The 21,668-nt window shown below is 42.0% G+C and overlaps 3 protein-coding genes across 10 annotated transcripts in view; all 3 read left to right on the forward strand.

Annotated features, from left to right (window-relative positions):
* The first annotated feature begins 70 nt into the window (after nucleotides 1-70).
* On the forward strand, nucleotides 71-13,101 carry MFN2 (mitofusin 2). Its single transcript, XM_083802983.1, has 19 exons — nucleotides 71-210; nucleotides 362-509; nucleotides 775-953; nucleotides 1,658-1,793; nucleotides 2,148-2,310; nucleotides 2,856-2,980; nucleotides 3,278-3,386; nucleotides 3,484-3,591; nucleotides 3,941-4,094; nucleotides 4,334-4,401; nucleotides 4,569-4,690; nucleotides 5,020-5,146; nucleotides 5,842-5,946; nucleotides 6,509-6,611; nucleotides 7,179-7,399; nucleotides 7,551-7,700; nucleotides 8,506-8,702; nucleotides 9,104-9,238; nucleotides 10,088-13,101. Exons 3-19 carry the CDS (start codon nucleotides 779-781, stop codon nucleotides 10,155-10,157), a joined length of 2,268 nt encoding a protein of 755 aa, XP_083659109.1. The 5' UTR covers nucleotides 71-210; nucleotides 362-509; nucleotides 775-778; the 3' UTR covers nucleotides 10,158-13,101.
* MIIP (migration and invasion inhibitory protein) lies at nucleotides 13,024-21,527 on the forward strand. Of its 4 annotated transcripts, XM_083802997.1 has the most exons (11): nucleotides 13,740-13,874; nucleotides 15,484-15,671; nucleotides 16,207-16,677; nucleotides 16,909-17,011; nucleotides 17,481-17,592; nucleotides 17,797-17,861; nucleotides 18,323-18,452; nucleotides 18,835-18,931; nucleotides 19,801-19,908; nucleotides 20,161-20,358; nucleotides 20,528-21,527. In XM_083802997.1, the coding sequence occupies exons 2-10, from the start codon at nucleotides 15,501-15,503 to the stop codon at nucleotides 20,314-20,316; spliced, it is 1,413 nt and encodes a 470-aa protein (XP_083659123.1). In that variant the 5' UTR covers nucleotides 13,740-13,874; nucleotides 15,484-15,500; the 3' UTR covers nucleotides 20,317-20,358; nucleotides 20,528-21,527. The 4 variants fall into 4 exon arrangements, with proteins under 4 accessions (XP_083659124.1, XP_083659123.1, XP_083659122.1 ...); XM_083802998.1 differs by lacking the exons at nucleotides 13,740-13,874; nucleotides 20,528-21,527 and adding an exon at nucleotides 13,024-13,146 and having other exon boundaries at nucleotides 20,161-20,419; XM_083802996.1 differs by lacking the exon at nucleotides 20,528-21,527 and having other exon boundaries at nucleotides 20,161-20,419.
* The window catches only part of TNFRSF8 (TNF receptor superfamily member 8), a 31,901-nt gene continuing 30,760 nt past the window's right edge, over nucleotides 20,528-21,668 (forward strand). For 3 of the 5 annotated variants that reach the window (XM_083802990.1, XM_083802995.1, XM_083802992.1), the window contains exon 1: nucleotides 20,528-20,659. The gene's annotated coding sequence lies outside the window, so the exon portion shown is untranslated. The remainder of the gene's footprint in view (nucleotides 20,660-21,668) is intronic. The other 2 variants (XM_083802993.1, XM_083802991.1) reach the window with 2 other exon arrangements.

Here is a 21,668-nt window from a genome sequence, read left to right on the forward strand (position 1 = left end):
CTCGCAGTGCCTTTGATTCCCTCAGGGAACATTGACCGGGCCCTCCCGCCCGCACCTCGGGCGAGGCCCCGAGGCGGCAGCGCCTACGGACTACGCCTCCCGTGACGCCCCGGGCCAGGGCCCGCCCGTCGCGGCGGTGACGCGCGGGGCCGCGCCCGGCGGGTGACGGTGCGCGGGTAACATGGCGGCCCCGGCGGAGCGGCGGTGAAGGTGAGAGGCGGGGCGGGGCTGCGGGGGGCGCCTCCTGTCAGGGGCCGCTTCCCGCCCGCTGCCGCGGCAGCGCTGAGGAGAGGCCGGCGGCGGCCGCCCGGGGGAGCGGAGCCGGGCCGCTCAGGGCTGTGCTCCTCGCCCCCTGCCGCAGGGACGGGCTGGGCTCCGCGTCGCGGGAAGAGCTGCGGGACCGAGTCCGGCCAGGGCGAGGGGAAGGCGGGAGACCTGCGCTCGTTCGGGTTCCACAAGGGCTGGAGCTGACCATGCCTGGCTTGTGAGACGGGACCCTCATCCTGAAAGTAAGCGGGGCCAGGGGAGGAGCGGTCCCGGGTGGGCTGGGGCCTCTCTGCTGGAAGGGAGAAGGAAAGGTGACTTCGTTTCCAATATTTGAATAATTTCTTATTGTGGGAAATAGAAAAAATCCTTCGTTAAAAGAAGACGGTTGTCCTTAAAACGTGTATGTGTCTAGTTCTTGGCAGGTGTCTACCCCTTGAATGTTGGACACTTGCATAGCTGTCAGTTGTGGGTGAGTTACCTTTATTTTCTGGATTTTTTTCCCTATAGCGCAATGTCCCTATTGTTTAGTCGTTCCAAGTCAATAGTTGCAGCGAAGAAGGATAAAAGACACATGGCTGAGGTAAATGCTTCTCCGCTTAAACATTTTGTCACTGCAAAGAAGAAAATCAATGGTATTTTTGAACAGTTGGCTGCATACATCAATGAGAGCTCCTCGTTCCTGGAAGGTAAGCGGAACTCTTCAAATACAAGCCTGTAATGGTCTTTTGCCCACACCTAATTTCCTCAAGCACTGACCAAAAATCCTTATTTGGTTAAATAGTTCTACTAGACCTGTTATTGTTTTTATTTATAAAGGCCTATCTCTTTATATGTCAATATTCATGTGAAGGACAAAAAAATATTTTACTGACTGTGGGTGAAGTATTCAGGGTTCATATTTTAAACCTGACATAAGTAGTTCATACCTGTTATGAAACTGAGCTAGATAGCGAGCTACTTTTTTGTTGTTGTTTGGGAGGATTTTTTTTTTGTTTTGTTTTAATGAACTTTGCAAGGCTCATTTGGTTTTCTGCCTATAATCTTTACAGTGTTCTAGCCTAGACATGTCATTGCTAGTGATGTGGAACTTACGCCAGTAGCTGGCATTACCAGCTTCACATGCAGAAGATTTTTTAAGTGTGCTGGAGTGTTTGAAGTGTTGGATGCCTTCTGTTTAAGGCAGTCCTAAGGATAAGAATGGTTATTAGATACGTAAAAGAGACCAGCTGATGCAAAATTGCCTCAGGGTGTAATTGTATGTTTTAAGATTACCCATGTGGTCTTTGGGACACATTAATATTTGGTTGTGTGTGTTACATTATGAGGAGATGTTTCATCCTGTACTTAGATGACTTCTGGAATTCAGAGGCGTGATATATTTTGATTTTAGAAACACACAAGAATGTAGAGCTTGATCCTGTCACCACAGAAGAGCAAGTACTGGAAGTCAAAGGCTATCTGTCAAAAGTCAGTGGCATTAGTGAAGTGCTGGCAAGGAGACACATGAAAGTGGCTTTTTTTGGAAGGTGAGTCACGTGCTTACGTTGCCTACGCTCCCTACTTGGTAATGCAATTTGCATCTTTAGGATTGAAGCCAGTAAAAAATATTTATAGAAGCACTAGCGCTTCTGCATGCAACGTGTAGCAGATGTCCCTGGTGCTAGTACTTTGTGAGTTGGACACCAATATTGTGGAACAAAATCTATTTGGAAGAATTTTTAAAATAAAAAATAGAAAAGTTTTTCTGTAAGTTGCCTGTGGCACCTAAATTGTTACTTCTGGAACCGCTTTGGTTTAGAAAGCTTGTTTTCTTGTTACATCAAAATGAGTATACCTGAATCTTAGAAGCCCAGCTATACCATCCTGTAATCTCGCTTCAGGACAAGCAATGGAAAAAGCACGGTGATAAATGCTATGCTGTGGGACAAAGTCCTTCCTTCAGGAATTGGACACACCACTAATTGTTTCCTGCGTGTAGAAGGGACAGATGGACATGAAGCTTTCCTGCTTACTGAAGGCTCAGAGGAAAAGAAGAATGTTAAGGTACAATTCCCTTAAGCATAAGATAAAGGAGAAGAGCGCTGTCCCTGTTTTAAAAAGTGCCAGAAAAGGGAAAGAACGAAAAAATTAAACCACTATGAATAATTTTTCACAGTTAAGGATTTTAGTTATTAAAGGAGCAGAGATTAAGAGCAGGATTTTTATAGATGCAGGAAGGGAGGAATGAAGAAAGCTGTAAGACAGGGCTTGTACATTTTATGTGAAAGTTGATATGCTGTAATTGTGAGTGATAACAGGGAGCTGAAATGATTCACGAAGTTCTGAGCTCTGTATAACAGACTAAGGTTACAGCCTTCCTGATAGTTCCTCAGCCTTTCTTGACAGGAAATTTTCTCATAAACTCTTATTAGATGGTTATTTTTTCGACTGGGGAGACTCAAACAAGTTTTATGTGGAAAAAATCCCAGGGAGAAAAAGGATACAAAGTTGGGTTTTATTGTTTTATCTTAAATTGTGAACAACCCTGAAGGAAGATAATTGTGTTAAAAAGTATTAGCATACAGTTTTTTTTTTTCTGTTTTGAGTAGACAGTGAATCAGCTGGCTCATGCTCTTCATCAAGATGAGCTTCTGAATGCTGGCAGCCTGGTCAGCGTAATGTGGCCCAATTCCAAATGTCCTCTCTTAAAGGATGACCTGGTGCTCATGGACAGGTGAGAATGTCTTTCTTTCCTCTTTATCACGGGTTTATTACATAGATGTATTCAAATATAAATTTAGCAAACATCAACGGAAGTGACCCTGTTCTACTCTGTGACAGCGACCAAAGTCCTTTCCTGTAATTAACAGCCACAATTTCTCTTGATTAGTCTGCATCACCTCTGGACACTGTAGCTCAGACATGGGAAATGAATGCCCTGAATAGCTGGAACACATTTCTTATTAACTTCTTAAATTATATGTTTAGTGTTTCTACAGCATAGTAACGTCTCTTCTCTTTTTACTGCTAGCCCTGGCATTGATGTAACCACAGAGCTGGACAGCTGGATTGACAAGTTCTGTCTAGATGCTGATGTGTTTGTCCTGGTGGCAAATTCAGAATCAACGTTGATGCAAACCGTATGTTCAAGTCCACTTGCTAGTTTTAAATGAATTTGTCTAAAAGTTTAAACTCTTTGACATATTAATTTAAGTGGTTTTGTTCCTTTTTGCGTAGGAGAAACAATTCTTTCACAAGGTGAATGAACGTCTGTCTCGACCCAATATATTTATTTTAAATAACCGCTGGGATGCATCTGCCTCTGAACCAGAATACATGGAAGAGGTTTGTGGTGTATTTAAACTCCTCCTATTTGCATGGACATTATAGGATCCGCAGTTTGTTTTTTTTCTTTGCCATAGTGTGGAGACTAGAGGGAGTATAGCACAGCAGTCTGAACAAGACTCTTGAGATTTGTAAGAAGGAAATAAAGAATGTTCACTGGGGCATTTTGAAGTTAGATGACCTGGATAACTTCTGGAGGATTTTTAAACGCCAAGGGTTGTTATTATTAATACTGTTTTACATTGGTAGCTTAGACCAGCAGAGGGCATCTGTGTACCTGATCTAACTTTTGAGAAGGAGTAGAAAGTGGATTTAACTGCATGTAGAGTTTTTCCTGTTTATCCCTCAGGTGCGTCGACAACACATGGAGCGGTGTACCAGTTTCCTGGTAGATGAGCTGGGCGTGGTGGATCGAGCACAGGCAGGGGATCGAATTTTCTTTGTGTCTGCGAAAGAAGTGCTGAATGCCAGGATTCAAAGGGCTCAAGGGATGCCGGAAGGAGGTAAAGATAGCTAACAGAGACTTTCAATTTTCTTGTAGAGAAGAAATGTAGAATTCCTTGTCCCAAAACAAGACAAAGCTGGGGTAGGTCAGATTATTAAGAGAGCAGCCAAAAGCGAAGAGATAACTTAGTAACTCTTCTGCATTGGCTCCAAGGTAAAGCTGGAGTATTTACTGATGTCAAACATCTTACTGCTTTCTCAAAATGTAAGTGGTTGTTTTGTACTTTCCTTCTCTCAGGTGGAGCATTGGCAGATGGGTTTCAAGTGAGAATGTTTGAGTTTCAGAACTTTGAGAGAAGATTTGAGGTGAGCGTTACGTGTACTAATCTCCTCTTTAGGCTTTTCTCCTGAAAGGCTGGGGACTAGAGTTTATAAACATGAGTGTGACCACATTTTGGAACTAGAGTATACAAGAACGAGAAAGGGTGTTAGCCTGTTTCTGCCCAGCTGCTAATCTTGGCTTTTACATGCAGGAATGTATCTCCCAGTCAGCAGTAAAGACAAAATTTGAGCAGCATACAGTGAGAGCAAAGCAGATTGCCGAAGATGTTCGTCTCATCATGGATTCTGTGCATATCGCTGCCCAGGAACAGCGGTGAGGAGATGCTGATGCTTGATACATGACTGGAGCTTGCATTCTGGGAGATATTTAAGGGAATGTGAGCATTTAAAATACAAAGCAGGATACAGAGGGTTTGGGAGCAGGAAGGATGTGAACTAGTAGTCTTGCTTCTAGTGAATTGTGGAAGTACTGGGAGAGGAAAATCTTTTTTGTCCTGTATGCCACGTATATCTAATGTGTTATAGATACTGGCATGCTTTGTTCTTGGGCAGGAGAACGTCTTTTGTCTCTGGGATTCCAAAGGTATCTGCAGATAAGAAATGCACTTACCTGGCTTTTTGGTGTGTCCTTCTTGCCATCAGAGTTTACTGTCTGGAAATGCGAGAGGAACGACAGGAACGTCTAGGTTTTATTGACAAACAGCTGGAGCTCCTTACCCAAGACTACAAGCGGAAAATAAAACAGATCACAGAAGAAGTGGAGAGGCAGGTAAGGAGTGACTGCCAAAGGGAAAAGATTGTCTGAACCAGCCACCAGCATGGTGGTGGAAATGCTCAGTGCTGACAAAGGTTTGAAATAATAGGGATGTGAGAGTTACAGATGGGAAGAGAAAATACTTTCAGAAGAAGGGGATTTTTTTGTTTGTTGTTTTGCTTTTTTTTTTTTCCTAGAGATAATAAAAGGAAAATTATAATACTTGGGGAAAACTTTCAGACAGACTCATATAAGATGCTTTAAACAAACAGATTAATGTTTGAATTATTATTGCTACTACATTTTGGCATTGAATGCTTCATAAAATGATACAATGTTTCAGACAAGTTTCCATATTTTAGTCTTGAATAACAAGGTCAATTTTTTTACTGTCAATAATAACACGCCATTTTAACTCAATTATGAATATATAGAAAAAGCCTATCCATTTTTCCCACATCCTATTTTGACTTTTTTTTTTGTCTGAATTGTTACACAGAGCATAGGTTATGTATTTCTAAGTATCTTCTTTGTTTGCAAGTCATTGGTATTGCATTTGGCGGTTGGCAAACGATGGCAACATGGTGCTGCAAAATCATAGTGTCCAGTGTTTAAGAGTGCTTTTTTGGAAACGCATTCTTCAGCGGTGGTTTTCAGAATCTCCTTGGGGCACAATGTATAGTAACCATCCCATATGGCTGTTTCTGCAGGTATCGAATGCAATGGCAGAAGAAATCAGACGGCTTTCCGTGTTGGTAGATGAATACCAAGCAGATTTCCATCCATCTCAAGTAGTTCTTAAAGTTTACAAGAATGTAAGTGGTGGTTGGCTTAAGCAACCTGTAAGAAGCAGGCCTTTTTTTTTACTCATCAGGCTCTGAGTCAGTACTTACGCCAGCTCTTTGAGATTCTTAACATTCTTCCAACTGGGAAGAACTGGGCTTTTCATATTATGAAATTTTTTTCACATTTCTGTTCACATTTCTTTTGCACTTGGACAGCTTCTGTTTTTTTAAAAAGAAAAAAAAAGTTTAAAGAGGGAAATCTTTTAGTGTGTTTTTTTTTCTTAAGCTAACCTCAGTGATAAATGGACACACGTATGATGTATTGCGTTGTATACATCAAACAGAACCTTCCCTAGTCTGCAGAGTATGTGAGATTTTGTGGTTTGTTTTTTCTTCTCCTTCACTGAAGAAAGGGGAAAAAAAAAACTAATGCTAGAAGACTGGGCAGACAGAATGCATGCTCCTCTTTTGGGAGTTTTGTTGGGTTTTGTTTTGGTTTTTTTTTAACTGGGAAGCTCTAGCACCTCTAACTTGCATCTTACCTATGTTTATTTAATCTCAATAACCTTTGTAACCCTTTTTTCTTTGTCAGGAGCTACATAAACACATTGAGGAAGGTCTTGGCCGTAACATGTCAGATCGTTGCTCCAATGCAATCACAGCTTCTCTGCAGACAATGCAGCAAGAAATGATAGGTTAGTTCTGCAGGAAATGTTTCCCTTTCTTTTTCCTCTAACTGTTATACACAATGATTAGGTAGATGTTCTGGTTTTCTTTTTCCTCTGATGGCTGATGTGCAGCAGCATTGTCTTAGTTTCCAATGTGATTAGTAACACTTATATTTAGAGGACTAGGTATTCCTGCTTTTCACACTGTGTGCCTGAACTTGTTCTGTGCTTTAGTAATTAATATAATCAATCAGCTTAATCCATTGTGACTGAGAGAGCAACACTTTGGGAACTGGCCTTCAGATTCTGTTTTCCAAGCTATTGCTAAACTGTAAACTACAGTTACTTGTAAGGATTTGGGAGGATCCATGGAAAGACTTCTGAGTTGATCTAAGGAACTAAGAATTGCATAATATTTTGTGATGTGGCTCTTGCTTCGCAACACGCTTGGCTTCAGGAAATTTAAATACTAACAAAAATAACTGCAGAGAATTGAACAACCAATAAGCACTCTGATTATGGAATGCAAGTCCTTTTAATTAGTGTGAACTCAATCACCCGTTTTTTGAATGTGTCTATATTCTGTTGTTGCAGATGGCTTAAAACCCCTTCTCCCAGTCTCTTTGCGAGGCCAGATAGACATGTTAATTCCTCGACAGTGCTTCACACTCAGCTACGATCTGAACTGTGATAAACTTTGTGCTGACTTCCAAGAAGACATAGAATTCCATTTCTCTCTTGGATGGACAATGCTGGTGAACAGGTTTTTGGGACCAAAGAATGGTCGTCGGGCCTTGATGGGCTATAATGACCAGGTGAGATACCTTGTTGAGTGGTCAGAGGTAGGCATGATGTTTGTAACTCCAGTGGCTGTTGCTGCCTTTTTGGTGGGAAGGGCAGTCTTGCATTCTTTTTTCCTGTACTTTGTTTTTATTTTTTTGTTTTTGTCCTTGCTTTTCAAATTAGGTTCAGCGCCCTTTGACGCCAGCAAATCCTAGCCTGCCTCCTTTGCCTCAGGGTTCTATGACCCAGGAAGAGCTCATGGTGTCGATGGTCACTGGACTGGCCTCGTTAACTTCCCGAACTTCCATGGGGATCATCGTGGTTGGTGGCGTGGTGGGTTGACAGTCTGAGAAGCATTTATATAAATAACCTTGGCACTGACTCGAAAAGTACTTGCACTGCTGAGTCTTATAGATATTTCCAGTTCACAGATAATGAAAGACTTTATCTTCCATTTGAGTGCAAATATTGTGCTTATTTGCATATTAGTTATGCTGGGAGTCATAGATGTGAAGATAAAAAGCTTTCCAAGTATGTTATAAAAACATTAAGTAGTCTTTGATATTCCTGTGCGAATAAAGGAAAAATTAGTATTTGTCCCATTGACAGAGGGAGAGGGGAACAGGGGTTAAAGTTGGGGGAGTGGGGAGGGGGAATGTTTTGAATCCCAAATCTCCCAAAACTTCAGAGGAATAAGAGATCTAACTCAAGATGCATGGTAACTCCAGTTCCTGTAGCAGAAAGAATTGGAGTTTCTCCAATGTTGATTCTTTGCCTACATGCTGTTTCAGAGTGTCTAGGGGTGAACAATTTCTCAAAGGGAAAATGGTTTCCTAAAGTTGCCTTTTTCTTCAGAAGCAAGGATTCTGTGAAATGGGCAAAGATCGTTTGCACGTGTAATTGTAACTTAAATGTCCAGAAAAGTTAACCCGTTGGTGGTATTATGTTGTAGACAGGACATCAGTAGTAAGCTATCTAACCAATGAAACTACTTGCAAGTCAGGGTTGTCTCTGGAGGTTTCTGCCTTATTTTCGTGTCCCTAAAATACAAGTGCAGTGTTCCACGCACCATTGTTAGGAGGCAGCATCATTCCTAGATGATGATTGTGTCGTTTACTTTTCCCTGTGCTTATTTTAGGTCTGGAAGGCTGTGGGTTGGAGACTGATTGCTCTCTCTTTTGGCCTTTATGGGCTTCTTTATGTATATGAGCGTCTCACCTGGACTACAAAAGCAAAGGAGAGAGCTTTCAAACGGCAGTTTGTGGAGTATGCTGGAGAGAAATTACAGCTCATTGTCAGCTATACAGGATCTAATTGCAGCCACCAAGTCCAACAGTGAGTTGCCTGTATTCACCTAACTAAATTCTGTTGCATTTTTGTTGTTTTGTTTATTTTTTTATAGGGTGATATTCCTTGTTAAAGCAAGATAGGTCTGCATATTGAACTCAATTTAAAAACGTATGATGTGTTTTAAAAGAATATCATGGGGTAGGGTGGGTTTTTTTTTTTTTGAATAACCTGATATATTATGTGGGTGCTATATTAACCATTAGTCTTAATGTACTTCAGTCTCTCAAATGTTAGAGATCTGATGGCTGTAACGTATTCTTGTGCAGAAGTGGAAAGATGTTTTCATCTGAGTCAGTGTCATCACTGTCCATCAGAGGTGATGAGGTTATTCCTTGAATTCAGTGCTTGATCTTACTTCTTACTGTCCAACTATTCCTGTTTCTTAGAGAGCTTGCTGGAACATTTGCTCATTTATGTCAGCAAGTGGATGTCACACGGGAGAATCTTGAGCAGGAAATTTCTGCTCTGAATAAAAAAATTGAAGTTTTGGATTCACTGCAGAGCAAAGCAAAACTGCTCAGGTGAGATTTTCTTATTACATGTATACAAACATCTGCATACAGTTGATTTTCCTGTGATTGTCCCAAGATGTTTGGATTAGGATGTGTCTCTGAGCTCAGTCCTTCTTCTGTCATAGGTTTTGATGTGCAGACATCAACATCTTTCCATAACAAGTTGGGTTCCCTTTTAGTATTATATTTAAAAAAAATTGCTACAATATATCGTTTTGATATCTCTGCCAGACATTTCAATATTCTGCAGCCTCTAAATAGAAAGAAAAGTTACTTAGATTCTTTGGTGAGAGAGGATATTCTTGAGGTATTGGTGAGCAGTGCTTTTTTTTTTGCCTGATAGAGGAAGGAAAGATGCTAAGCCCAGGTACTGTCAACAGTCATTTAAATCTTCTATCTCATAAAAACACCTTTTTCTCCTTTCTTTTGGTTTGTATGGAATTAAAATTCCTTTCTCTTTACCAAACCATACAGCCTTCTACTTCTACAAACTCTCCCAGGTTATGAAAATCATGTAAGAAGTCTCTCCCTCACCCCTGTACACAATTGGGTCTGATGTTTGTCTTCACCCTGCAAAAGCTGTTGGGAAGAATTTTTCAAACATACCTTACCTACACAAATAATAAGATCAATTTGAAGTTGTGACCAAGATCTCACTATGAACCTCAAAACTGGGGATCGTTAGCTGGCTAGTGTTCCTGACCTGAAGGAGACGAGCAATGCTAGCAGCATTTTGGAATGGACCTCCTTGGCACTCCTCTCCACACCTTGCTGTTGACTAATCTTAGTTGTGCTTTTTTCAGATTGGCTTGAGAAGAACTACTTTACTTACCTAACAGAGATTTTTTGTCTTCACAGGAATAAAGCGGGTTGGCTTGACAGTGAACTTAACATGTTCACACATCAGTACTTGCAGCAAAGCAGATAGTGTGGGAAGAAGAGGAAAAACAACACCCTTTCTTCCCTTCAGTGCTCTTTCAGTTACTGCAGAGAACGTGGTGGGTGATGGAATCCCTAAAGGGAGTGAGCAGAAGTCTATCGCTATGTTTCCAGTTGCTGTGTGAACAGTAGGGTTCTGCATCCTTGTTTTGTGTCCCACCTCTAAACACTAGCTGTTTATAACTCTCTTTTCCTGCTTGGGAGACCAGGCTACTTCAGAAGCAATGTGTGCTTCATACATTTCCAGGGGGCTTTTAAAATCAAAATGAGGTACAGTAACAGTCAAGTTTAAAAGCAAATGTTTATCAGGTTAAATGTTATTCTAACACATCTTTCTTTATGGAGTCATTCGTTTTACTACACAAAGACAGAGCTTTTGACTTCAAAGCCCCAAGTTTATGTATGTGACAAGCAGCTGTTTTTCTAAACAGTGATCTCATGCACACAAGTAATAGCAATTTCACAATACTTTTATAGCCCGTGGAAGCCTATCTCCTAGGTAAACCTTCCGTTATTGTAGAACATGGCAAAGAACCGCTGCACTGTTTCTCTTCATAGAAAGGTTTATTGCTGTCAGCATGTTTAAACCTGTGAACAAAACCTAGTTCTCTTCCAAAGCAAGACAGACCAAGATTTTGCTTTGGTACGTTTATTGTCTTTGGAGTTAATTTCTTCCTCTTCAAAGCTATTTAATAATGCAGTCTGACCCATTTCACATCATAGGTAAATAGTTTGCAAAGACATAGCTAGCTCCTAGGAAGGAGTTAGTGTTGATAATTTCGCATCTTGTTGAGGAAGAAAATGAGGAATGAAAAAATGAGCCACTTGACAGAATGTAAATAATTGCTTTATGAGATAAGTTGATGAATGTGGGGGTTTTCTGGCATTGCACAGCTGTGTTTCTGGAAGCAGGCCTTTGGAATTCCATTACCATTATTTGGCCACGAGGACAGCATGGGGATTACAAGCTGTAAGAGATTATGCTTCATGTAGAGTTCCCATAGGATCTTACAGTCCATGCAGTAATATGATTTGTTGTTTCTCTTCTGTTAAAAGTCTGAAGATGGGAGACCTGTCCTTCCTATTTAATGCCAGGGTAAGAATGGGTTAAGTTTTTTAAGACATTTTTTATTTGCAAACAGATCAAATTGATTATTGAGTTTTGCCCTGAAGCAAATTAATTTTGAGTATAAGATTTGAGAATCGTGAGGACTTGATTCTCTTTGTGTTGAAATTGGTAGAGGAGACATTCCCACTGATTTCACTAGTACCAGGATCAGGCTCCTATGTTGCAAAGCTTCTTTTCCACTTGGTGTATCTGTATTTTACCACGTATTGGGTATGACCTGTATGTTCCCCACAAAACATCCGTCAGGAATCCAGAATCAGATCCTGTAATTAATTCTGAGGTTAGGGTCAACCAAAATCCGTTCAGTATCAATCATTAGAGAATATGGATTATCTGTGAGCAGGTCACAGCTGAATTCAGACCTACTGTGGTGGTGGTGTTGTATTGAGAGTAAGACTTCTCACTTGAAAATGGTATCAGCTAGCCTTAGGACTTCTCATTTGTGCTCAGGTGTGAATGTATGTGCCTGTGACAAATTCACCACTTCGAGTGATGTTCCAGAGGAGAAGCTGCCTGATACTTGAGGGAGAAAAAATAGCAGAGTGTCATTAAGTACTTCAGGCTGTTTAAAGATTTGCAGTAAGACTTGAAGTATCTTGGTTATGTAGGAGCTGGCAGTGAGACACTTGTTAGGTCCTTGGAATGCAGGAGGCAAACAAACCTTTCACTTCCTGGGGACAGCTTTGAATGCAACCCAAACTGAAAAGCTGTTTTCATCAGAGGGCTCCTTATTGGCCTTGTTCAGTTTCCTCGGGCAGCTGCCAGTACACAAATATGGCTTGGATCAGAACTGAGAATGGGGAAGAGAAAAATTTGAGTCCTTGCCTTTGGAAATGTGTTCTCTAGGCTTGAGGTGACGTATGCCAGTGTAAGTGGAATCATTCACTGTTATTCTGCTGTAGGTATTACGTGAATAAATTCAGATCTTTAGTCTCCCAAGCTATGATGTACGCATTTATAATAGGCAATGCACAATGCTTTCGAGTTAAAACATTAAGCAGATCTCTGATACAACAGGAAATTGTCAATTCGAGGTAGAGGGAGATGATGTACTACTCAGCAGCTCTAGACTACCTGAAGTGCTGATCTCGCCTCTGAAGACGTGCTGCTAGTATCTCTACAGCAGGCCTTTAGAGGAAATCTGATAAGTGATCTGATCTTCAAAGCCAGGGTCAGATTTGTAAACGGAAAGAGATTGATGGGTTCTTAGAATCTGGTGTGCTGCCCATGTGTGCGTTTCTGACACTGTTCGGATTTCGGTGATGTAGGCATTCTCGCTGTAGGGGTGAAACCTAACCTATAGAACAGGGGAAAGAACCACTTGAATTTTTTAAGAAGCAAAACTGCTAACAGGGGAGGGAAGTATTTTTTAAGTATGTGCATAACCCTTGACACTAGAAGCTGAGTGATCAAGAATCAAACTTTTAACAGAAAGACCTATGAGTTAGTTTCCTCTTAAACAAAATACAGCTGTACTTCTTTAATTCAGGTTGGTGGATGAAAGAACACTATTAGCAAGGAGATTATCTTCTGCTTGTCGTAAGGAATGATAAACTAATCTTTAGAAGAAGTAATTCCAAAAGTACTCTTCCCCCAAGCTCTTATTAAAGAATGTCAGCTAAATGCACTTTATCTTATTGCTGCTACTTATCTTCTGATTGTGTTATGTTGATGGAGCTCTTGGAAAATACTCTTACCAGTGAGTTTTCTCTTTGCTGTATTTAAGGTGATAAATTTGCATGAATTATTCCTGTATCAATGCTGTAAGCAATGGAAACCAAAATAAAAATGAATTGGAAAAATATTTCTTCTGCTGTGTTCTGCATAACTTGATGCAAAGTCTTCAAGTGTAAGTATGATACGTTCTGATGATGATGTGACGTGTTGTAGTAAATTATGTGTTTGATAGCGGCTTTTATCTGTATTCTTACTGTGAGAAGTTAAAAAGGAGAGCAATGGTACTGAAAGCTGATAGAAAGCTTGTGAGATTCCTAAGTTATATGAAAGTGTCAAAACTGAATCTCAAGTTCTTGAGAATATCGTAGGATGTAATGGCCAGCAACTACTGCATTAATAGAGTGAAAGGGCTATGCGGAGTGAGTATTCTCAGCTCCTAGCTTATGCTAGGACTGAAAAAGCCACTTCCGTGCTAGGCTTTGCCTCCTAGCTTCCCTGGGACTTGGGGTAGTTGGGCTGCCCAGGCACCGAGCTTGTGAATCCGAGAGGAGCAGGGCTGGGGACTGCCTCCCCCTGTCCCGGGGCTGCCTCCCCCTGTCCCGGGGCTGCCTCCCCCTGTCCCGGGGCTGCCTCCCCCTGTCCCGGGGCCGCTCTGTGCAGCAGCCCCGGGACAGGACGAGGCTCCCCGTGCCCAGGGAGCTCCCTCCGGGTCCTGTCCGGAGCGGCGGAGCCGGGGCGGGGCTGAGCTCCCCGCGCATGCCGGGAGCAGAGGCGCAGGCCCGGCCCCGTGTGGTGGCTGCGGGAAGGGCCGGGCCGGGGCTGCCCGGGGGAAGCCCGGCGGCGGCTGGAGCCGGGCCCGGGGATCCCCCGGCCGCGGGATCGCCCCGAGAGGCGGCACAGGTGGGCCCCGAAAGGCGGAGCTGGGGGGGGGCGGCGGGAGGGCCCCCGAGACGGGCGCGCTGTGCGGGGAGAGGTTACCGGCCCTTCGGCCGCCCGCCTCGCCTCTCTGAGGCGGGAGGGGAATTTTTTAACGCCCGCGGCTGTCTCCCCCGCTCCTGGTGGGTATGGGAGAGCCGAGCCTGCTCAGCAGTTGGCCTGGGAAGCTCTGCAGAGGTGTTGGACATCTCCAAGATGCGGCTGCTTAGCTCCTGAGGGAACTGTTTGTGTTTTAGCTAGCCAAACTGAGCTCCCTTTCGCAAACGAATCTCGCTCAGGCAGTTTCATAAGCTCGAACCCTTGGGGTAGAGCATAAAAAGCTAACAAGAGCTTCTTGTCGATTATGCTAAGAGTGGATCTCGTCTGGTAAAACCCGCCCAGAAAGTCCCTTGACTAATGTTAATTTCTGAGTATTCGATTTCTGGTGAGCAACGATGAGAGGGTGCCATTAGCTTTGTCCTGTGAATGCAGTGAGAAATGTTTAGTTTAAATGCTCTCAGATAAATTTAGTGCCTCGAGACTGATATTTCTATTTTATGTCCAGTTGTGCACCTTTCTTGTAACTAAGAGATGTGTTGTGGGTGGGTTTGGTTGGTAGCACTGCTCTTCGCTCCGCGCAGTGCCATTGTACAGTATATGTGTTTGAGTCCTTACGTCCAGTTGCCAAGGGAGCAGATGCAAAAACAAATCAGATGAGCTTTTAGAGAAGGACTTAGGGATCTTCTGGTCGTAGAGAAGGTCATAGAGAAGCACATGGTTCTAATTTAGAACTTAATTATGTTAGACAAAGACCCTGTCTCTTTTTTTTTTTTTTTTTAGTAAAACACTTCCTGCAAATTTAGAGGACTTTATGACGTTGTAAGCATCTTGAACAGCATGACAGAACAACCAAAATAAGTTCTGTTTGTTTTGTTTTAAAGTCATTTTTTTACCTCTCTTCTAATAAAAAGGCCATAACCCTTAGTGATTAGTGTGTGGTACTGGGATTGTCAGAGCCCTGGTACTGAGTCATCACTGAGCCTTTTGAAGTCTTCCTGCCTGGGGAGTGTGGAAAACACTTGATTTAATATTTCTTTTGGCTGTAGTAAATAAATTCATATTTGTATTCATATGGTGAACTTGTTGTGATACTAACTGCACATTCATATGAATTTTGATGCTTAAGAAGAAGATGAAAGCAGAATTATATATGGTTGTCCTAAATAGCAGCCTCTGAATCAGATATCTCTCATTTGGCTTTTTGAAGTGACTTTTTCATGTTTACTGTTTCCCCTATAAGAATTTCCTGTCTCTGTTCAGTCAGCTACTAGTTTCTGGGTAGAAAATACTTGACATTACACGCAAGGGTCGGAGAGGTATGCAGTGATGCTTGTTCTTAGCGTAAAGAGTTTTGAGACTTATCTTTGAACACTGGCTGATTTCTCAGGAGCAAACTCCTAGTATTCCAACACCTGTAAGTGATTTTTGTGAAAAGTCTTCTGAAAGCACAATTACTTGTTGATTTTTTTTTCCTGTGCCTGATTCTTTGCTTAATGCTTCCATTCATGTGGTTCACCCTTCTCTGGCTTTACAGGAAAACACATCCATAGGATGGAGTTAGAGCACCTGAGTAGGCTGCGTCAGGCCAACAAGGACCTTCTACAAAAGCTAAGAATGAAGCAGGAAGAGATCAGAAAAAGTCTTCCCAGCAAGCCACTTATTCCAGCATCTCTTCCTAATGTAGCAACTACGAAAAGATCTGTCCCCTTGCCCAAGAGAGGGGTATGTGTTGGGTCTGTGCTAAAAGTGCTGGGAAGCAAATGGGCCTCGTATGGTAGGCAGTAGCTCTGCTTATAGAGCAGTGTGAACATGGAACAGCTGGTGGAACATGGAATATAGAGCTTGTTAGAAAAGTACCTAGACTTTTGGGTTTTGTTTATGCTGTGGTCTCAAATATGTTCTCATTGCAAAGGCTTCAAACATCAGCTGCTGCCTAATAAATGTAGGTTTCTTAATGTAAGATAAGAAGGATCATCATGGAACGTAAATCTTTAGTTTCTTCTAAGCATGAAGGCTGAAAGTTTAGCAGCTTCTCAGCTCAGGAAGAAGCTGCGTTTAGCTGTAAGCCAGCTGTAAGCAATCCCTTTCTTACCTTCTTCAAACACTTGATAGAGGTCCCATGAATGATATTAAGACTGTTTTCCCCTCGAGAATTTAAAGGCATGAGCAGACTGAATTGAGAAATTGATTTTTCTCGTTGAGTACACTGTCCTCATAAAAAGTGTTTGTAATCTGATGCCATGTGATGTCCTTACAGAAGGAAAATCAAGTTGATGCTGTGTCTACTCAACGTGATCCTGCAACGTTGGTGTCTGTGGAACCCAGAGCTTATGCAGCCAGAGCAGCCCTCTGTTCCTCACTCAAATGCAGCAGCAATGACAGAGGGGTGCAGCAACAAATGAAGGTGCAGGAATTAGTAGGTTTGGATTCCAGCTCTTCTGATAAAGAGAAGAATGTTATGCCTGCGTCTGCAATCATTGCACGTGGTAGAGAAACCTGCAGAGTGGATAGGTATGGCCAGGATCAAGAAAGTGCAGAGAACGAAGCTTTTCTTCTGGGACATGGAGAGAACAAAAAACAGTCCACTCTTCCACATGGTCTCAATGAGAAAAAACAACCTAAGGCTCACTTGGACCTATTACTGAACAACAAACAAAGTGAAGAGACCAACAAGGAGCCCATAACCCCTAAATCAATCCTGCTGACATCTCAATCCAAAGAGTGGAAGGTAAATGGTGAAACCAATGCCTTGCTCCTTTTCTTAAGTCAGTAGCAGGATGCAGGGAAGGGTCAGGAGAATACTGCTTACTCTGAGCAAATTACTAGTAGAGCTATAGATCCAGCCGTAAACTAAGCCACAGCTGTCTAATGTAAACACCTGCCAGTTACCTCCCAAGCTGTGCCTTTGAATGTCCTGCTAGATGTGTAAGAGGTCTTTATGAATTGTTTTTCTTCCCAGAAGGAAGCTGCTCATGTGACTTTTAAGTCTGAGCCTGAAGAATATGCCCTGCCTGTGAGTAGCTGGTCCGTGCGTCCATTCCTGGGCTATGACTGGATTGCAGGTGAATCTTAAACCTGAAGCAAAGCACTTGGCGTGATGTGTAATATCAAGTGTTAAAACACAGGTTATCCTTCCGTTAAGTTCTGATGTGACCAAAGTACAGACGTAGAGCCCATGGAGCCAGTCTCAGCAGAGGAGCTGTAGTTTTGTCAGCAGCTGTTGCTGCACCAGGACAGAGGTGATCTGTGCTTCCATGTCATGGTGAAGTGGCAATGGTATGAGAATCCAGGCAGCAAATGGCAAAGCTCAGTGGGGTCAGAGGAGACGGCAAGTAACCAAAATAAATGAATGCAACAAGGAACCCAGATCACACCAGAAACCTCTGACTTGACGTGATGGTGTGCTCTTCTCATTATCCACTTTGGTGCTCCAGACCTTTGGCTGACTTGATCATTTTGCTCGAGGCTTGCTTTGGTGCTTTCTCAAATTCAGTAAAGCCTTGAACTGTTTTCTTTGCTTCATATTTTCAGGGCTTCTGGATACAGACTCTTCAGCAGCAGAAAAATCCGATCAATATTTTGCTGAGCTGAGTGAGTTCCGACAGGCCAACAAAGAAGCATGTATCCATGAGCAGCACCTGGAGTAAGTGGGTACAAGGGGAGGGGCTGAAGCAGCTATGTATCCCTTTACAGTAATGAGAAGTATGGTCTAACTGCAGTGGGAAATTGTAAGGGTGGCTCTGTGGGTCTCTACCTCCCAGTTAGGAATGTATGCTTGGAAAGGGTGGGGGCTGTTCAGAGGACCTACACCCCTGTCACTAACTGTTGCGTTTGTGTGTTTCTTTAGGCCCAAGGCTCTGGATTACATAATTCCTGAACAAGAACAAGATTTGATAACCAGTTCCCATAAGTGTAAGATCAGATTTCTCATAAGTGTAAGATCAGGTTTCTTCCTAATCCAGTTTCTTAGAACAAACAACTAAGCATTCTTTACCTGTTGCTCTGACTAAGCCCCACATCATGTAAGACAGTGAAAAATGTGTTATTTTTCACTGTAATTTCTAATCCAGGCTTTACTTCCTCCTCTGAAGAGACTTCTAGGCATCCTCTCTCAATCAGTGTCATCTTATTTTGTCAGGGTTTATTGTAATTGATTACAGTTCTATTTTTTGTTTGAGGGGGTTGAGTTTTGGTTTTGCTTTTTAGGAACTTATTTGGGGACAGGAAATATAAAAGATATTTTAGGAAAAGCAGCTCTGTTTCTATAGAATGCACGTGTAGCACTGTGGTAGAAGACAGCTTTATATTGCAAGTGTTGAGGAACCTTGTGACAAACTAGAAATGCCGTGACGGTTCATTGTTCTGCGTGGCAGGTGTTTACTGTTATCGATTAAACCAGCGCCTCTTCGCTGTCCCTGTGGATTCAGAATCTGCCTGTCCTGTGTGTAAGATGCCACGTGCCCACCAGCCCCCAGAGACGCTGGAAGAGCCAGCCTATGTCAGGTAGATGAACATCATTGCTTTGTAACACGCAGGACTCAAGGAGACGATGGAAAGAAAAAGCTGATCATGTGAGGGAGAAAAGAGCATCAAAATAGCTCCACAGAAGGATGCTGCTCTCGAGGCAGAGAAAAATCTCTTGCTTAAAAACTCCCTACAAATCTTTTCCACAAGCAGAAATAGTTACAAAGCTGGTGAGAAATGCATGTTTTATCGGAATTTGGTCCAATATCTGAACGTAGGTGTTAAGTGTCTAATGTCTTAATCCAAAACTGCTTGCCTTCATTTGTTTTTTGAGTGACTCTGGATTTTGAGTGGAGAAAACATGCAGATTTCCTCTGCCTTGTGGAAGGTGTAGGCAATTACTTCCCGTGTGTGGTTGCAGGGTCAGCATTCCCAGGTCTACTCTTCTGCCTGCCTACAAATACAAAGCTCATCGCAGGAAAAGCTTTGAACCAGCAGACAGTCTAGCGTTACCCTCGGTAAGTCACTGTCGTTTTTCTGGTACTGATTGCACAGCCCAGACTGAGCATTGTTGCTGTACAAGAAGGAAAGAATTTAGGACTCTCCCCTCCCTCTCATAGTTTGTACTGAAATTTCTGAGCTGAATGGTTGCTGGACTGTGCGTGGTGTTGAGTGAAGTTCTGATCTGGGTTGCTGACATACCAAGAAAAGTCATTTGCGCATGCTTCTGAGTTCATGCCTTCATGTGACTGGTATAAAGTATATGACTTGTCTCCAAATGCTTTATGCTGAGGAAAAAAAAGTGCCATGTGAAGCTGTATGCTGCTGGGGCATAATTCAGCTGATCGATTTCAGGCATCAAACTTTCAACTAAAAGAACCGTACCTAAGAGCACCTGTCTCTGTTAAAAGACATTGAAGAGTCTAAAAGGCAAGCCTCTGTGAAATACCCACATGGTATAGAGATCAGGAATAACCGATAGCGGCAAGGTTGGATTTAAAACTGTTTTTGCAGAGTTGGTCCTGTATACCAGCCACTAGGTAATGCTGCAGGCAGTGTTACTAATCAGACCCAGCCCTGCCCTAGAGAGCTCCAGAGAATAAGTAGGAAGAAGCCTAGCTTGAGGTTTGAGGTACTGGATGAGTCAGTTGAGACAAGTTCAGAGGGGTCAGGTGTTTGAGTTCACAAAGCAGGAGATTGGTTTAGAAATAACTAGCCAGAGAAAGATGGAAGAGGGGATAGCTATGCAGTTTTGCATAGTAAAGATTTCTTCTCTTTACTTTTAGTGATTTAAAACTCTTCAGAAATTAATTAGCCTGCCAGTGCCTTCCTGTGGAGTATTTATCTAGAAAGTATTGTCATGTAACATTCCTCTCTCTTCTCACAGCATTGCTTGGTTGGCTGGGAAAACATCATCCCTTCCAGTAACTCCACACTCAGCAATTTGGATCTGCGAGCTTCACTGGAAGAGAAGTCTACTCACCATCCTCGCGTGGTAAGAATAGCTTTTAAACACTCCATGGAGATGTTGTGAATCGTACAGGTGGGGATTGCAATTCCATCTCTCTCAAGAGTATGATAATTATTGATGGCTGAGCAAAAGAAAATGTCTGGAAGAAAAAAAAAAAAACGGAACTGGATAACAGCAGCACATAGGCAGAAAACTGTTCAGCTCCCTGGTCTTCAGCAAAATGGGAACAGTTGCTGTGGCATTCTTTGATTAATGATGTCTTCATTTGGATTCCAGAACTTGGTGTCCAGAGTGTCAGGAGGAACCAGAACTGACCAGCTTCTAAACCTGACCCGTTCAACACTCTTCAGATTTAGCAAGGCTTCTCAGCAGAGGGAGCAAACCAAACCTGGACACTACAGAGCAGCTCCAGATTTAAATACGACTACCTGAACTGTGAACCACTGACTTGTTTGCCTTGGGGAAGGGGTGGAGGTGGGGAGTGGACAAGTTAATTTGGTTAAAAATAAATCTTGAACAAGAGATTTTTTTCTAATTTTCATAGTCCCGTGTCTCTGTCAGCAACCAATACACGTATCTCAATGTACCAACCCTCATAACCCTCATATATGTCTTTTCACTTTTCTTTTTGTGAATTTTGCAGCTACTTCTAAGCAGATGCGTGAGCTTTCCTCCCTGGGGCTGCATAAAGAGTTGAGAACAGGAAAACTAGGAGAGCCATAGCAACAGATACGCATAGAGTTCACCTGCCACCTCGATTAAGTAAACCAGAAATGTAAGTTTAGCTTTGAATGCAAGGGCAAGGAATTAGTCTATGAATGGCCAGGTTCAGTGGGATGCATACAAATATGCTTATTTCCAAACACTTGAAACATGCACACAATTTGCTAGTGCCTTAGACTTGAGTTACTCAACAATTTAGTTAAAACAAAAAAAAATCCAGTCAATTTTCAGTTCAATGTCTCTAGCTATAGGAGGGTGTATTACACCAGAGAAATAAACCTGAAAAATGACATTAAAATAAAAGATTTTATTACTCAGAAAGCCAGAAAATGCCTTAAGATGTTTTCAAATTATGCTTACCTCTGTTTTTGCAAGTTTTTTGGAGATCAGCCAAAAAACTTTGTGGAGTTTTAAAAACTATACCAAAACAAAGTGTATGATGTGATACGATTTTTTTGAAATTCATAAAATGATCATACTTTCCTTATCTAAAAATGATTAAATGGATGTCTTATTTTGTCTTCAATAAGCCTGAAACAGAATTTCCTGCCTTAAGAATTCTGTAAGTTACTGTGAAATCTTTACTAGTAATTGCATTCAGAAGCTTTGGTTTAAATTTATTTCTGGGAGTTAACATGACAGAAGTTCTTGGGTTTACACCAATGACGTTTTTGGCTTCTTGCTATTCAGCGTTATTTACTTATATGTTCAATACTTAATTTAGAAATTAAATGTGCGATTAGACTTTTTTAAGCAAGGAAGGAATGTTGCAAGTTTATGAAAACAATGTGAGACTGTTGGAATGGAAAGTGAACAGCATGACTGATCATCTTAGCTTTGGGTTGTATGTGTAGGGCAAAATGAACAGAATTAGTCACATTCTTTTCATTAAAAAAAATTAAAAAATTGAAATGTGCTATGAGTAGTTTGGGTGTGAATACATTAATGAATTATGATGTAGTAAGAAGGTTTCGTCCAGTGACTTTGTCCTGCAGTAAGTGCCCTCATTCCAAAATATTATACCCTTTCATGAAAGAGGGTGGCTGAGATGGCACCTGAGG

This window comes from Anser anser (genome assembly GCF_964211835.1).
Source record: "Anser anser genome assembly, chromosome: 17".
In the NCBI taxonomy this organism is placed as follows: Eukaryota; Metazoa; Chordata; class Aves; order Anseriformes; family Anatidae; genus Anser; species Anser anser.

What these genes read in the sequence shown, in the direction of transcription:
- MFN2 (XM_083802983.1), top strand. Translation starts at nt 779, where the DNA reads ATGTCCCTATTGTTTAGTCGTTCCAAGTCAATAGTTGCAGCGAAGAAG. An exon ending in GAGCTCCTCGTTCCTGGAAG is followed by an intron (nt 954 to 1,657) that starts GTAAGCGGAACT and finishes TTTTGATTTTAG; the next exon opens with AAACACACAAGAATGTAGAG. An exon ending in AAAGTGGCTTTTTTTGGAAG is followed by an intron (nt 1,794 to 2,147) that starts GTGAGTCACGTG and finishes ATCTCGCTTCAG; the next exon opens with GACAAGCAATGGAAAAAGCA.
- MIIP (XM_083802998.1), top strand. Translation starts at nt 15,501, where the DNA reads ATGGAGTTAGAGCACCTGAGTAGGCTGCGTCAGGCCAACAAGGACCTT. An exon ending in GATAACCAGTTCCCATAAGT is followed by an intron (nt 17,862 to 18,322) that starts GTAAGATCAGAT and finishes TCTGCGTGGCAG; the next exon opens with GTGTTTACTGTTATCGATTA. An exon ending in CTACTCACCATCCTCGCGTG is followed by an intron (nt 19,909 to 20,160) that starts GTAAGAATAGCT and finishes TTTGGATTCCAG; the next exon opens with AACTTGGTGTCCAGAGTGTC.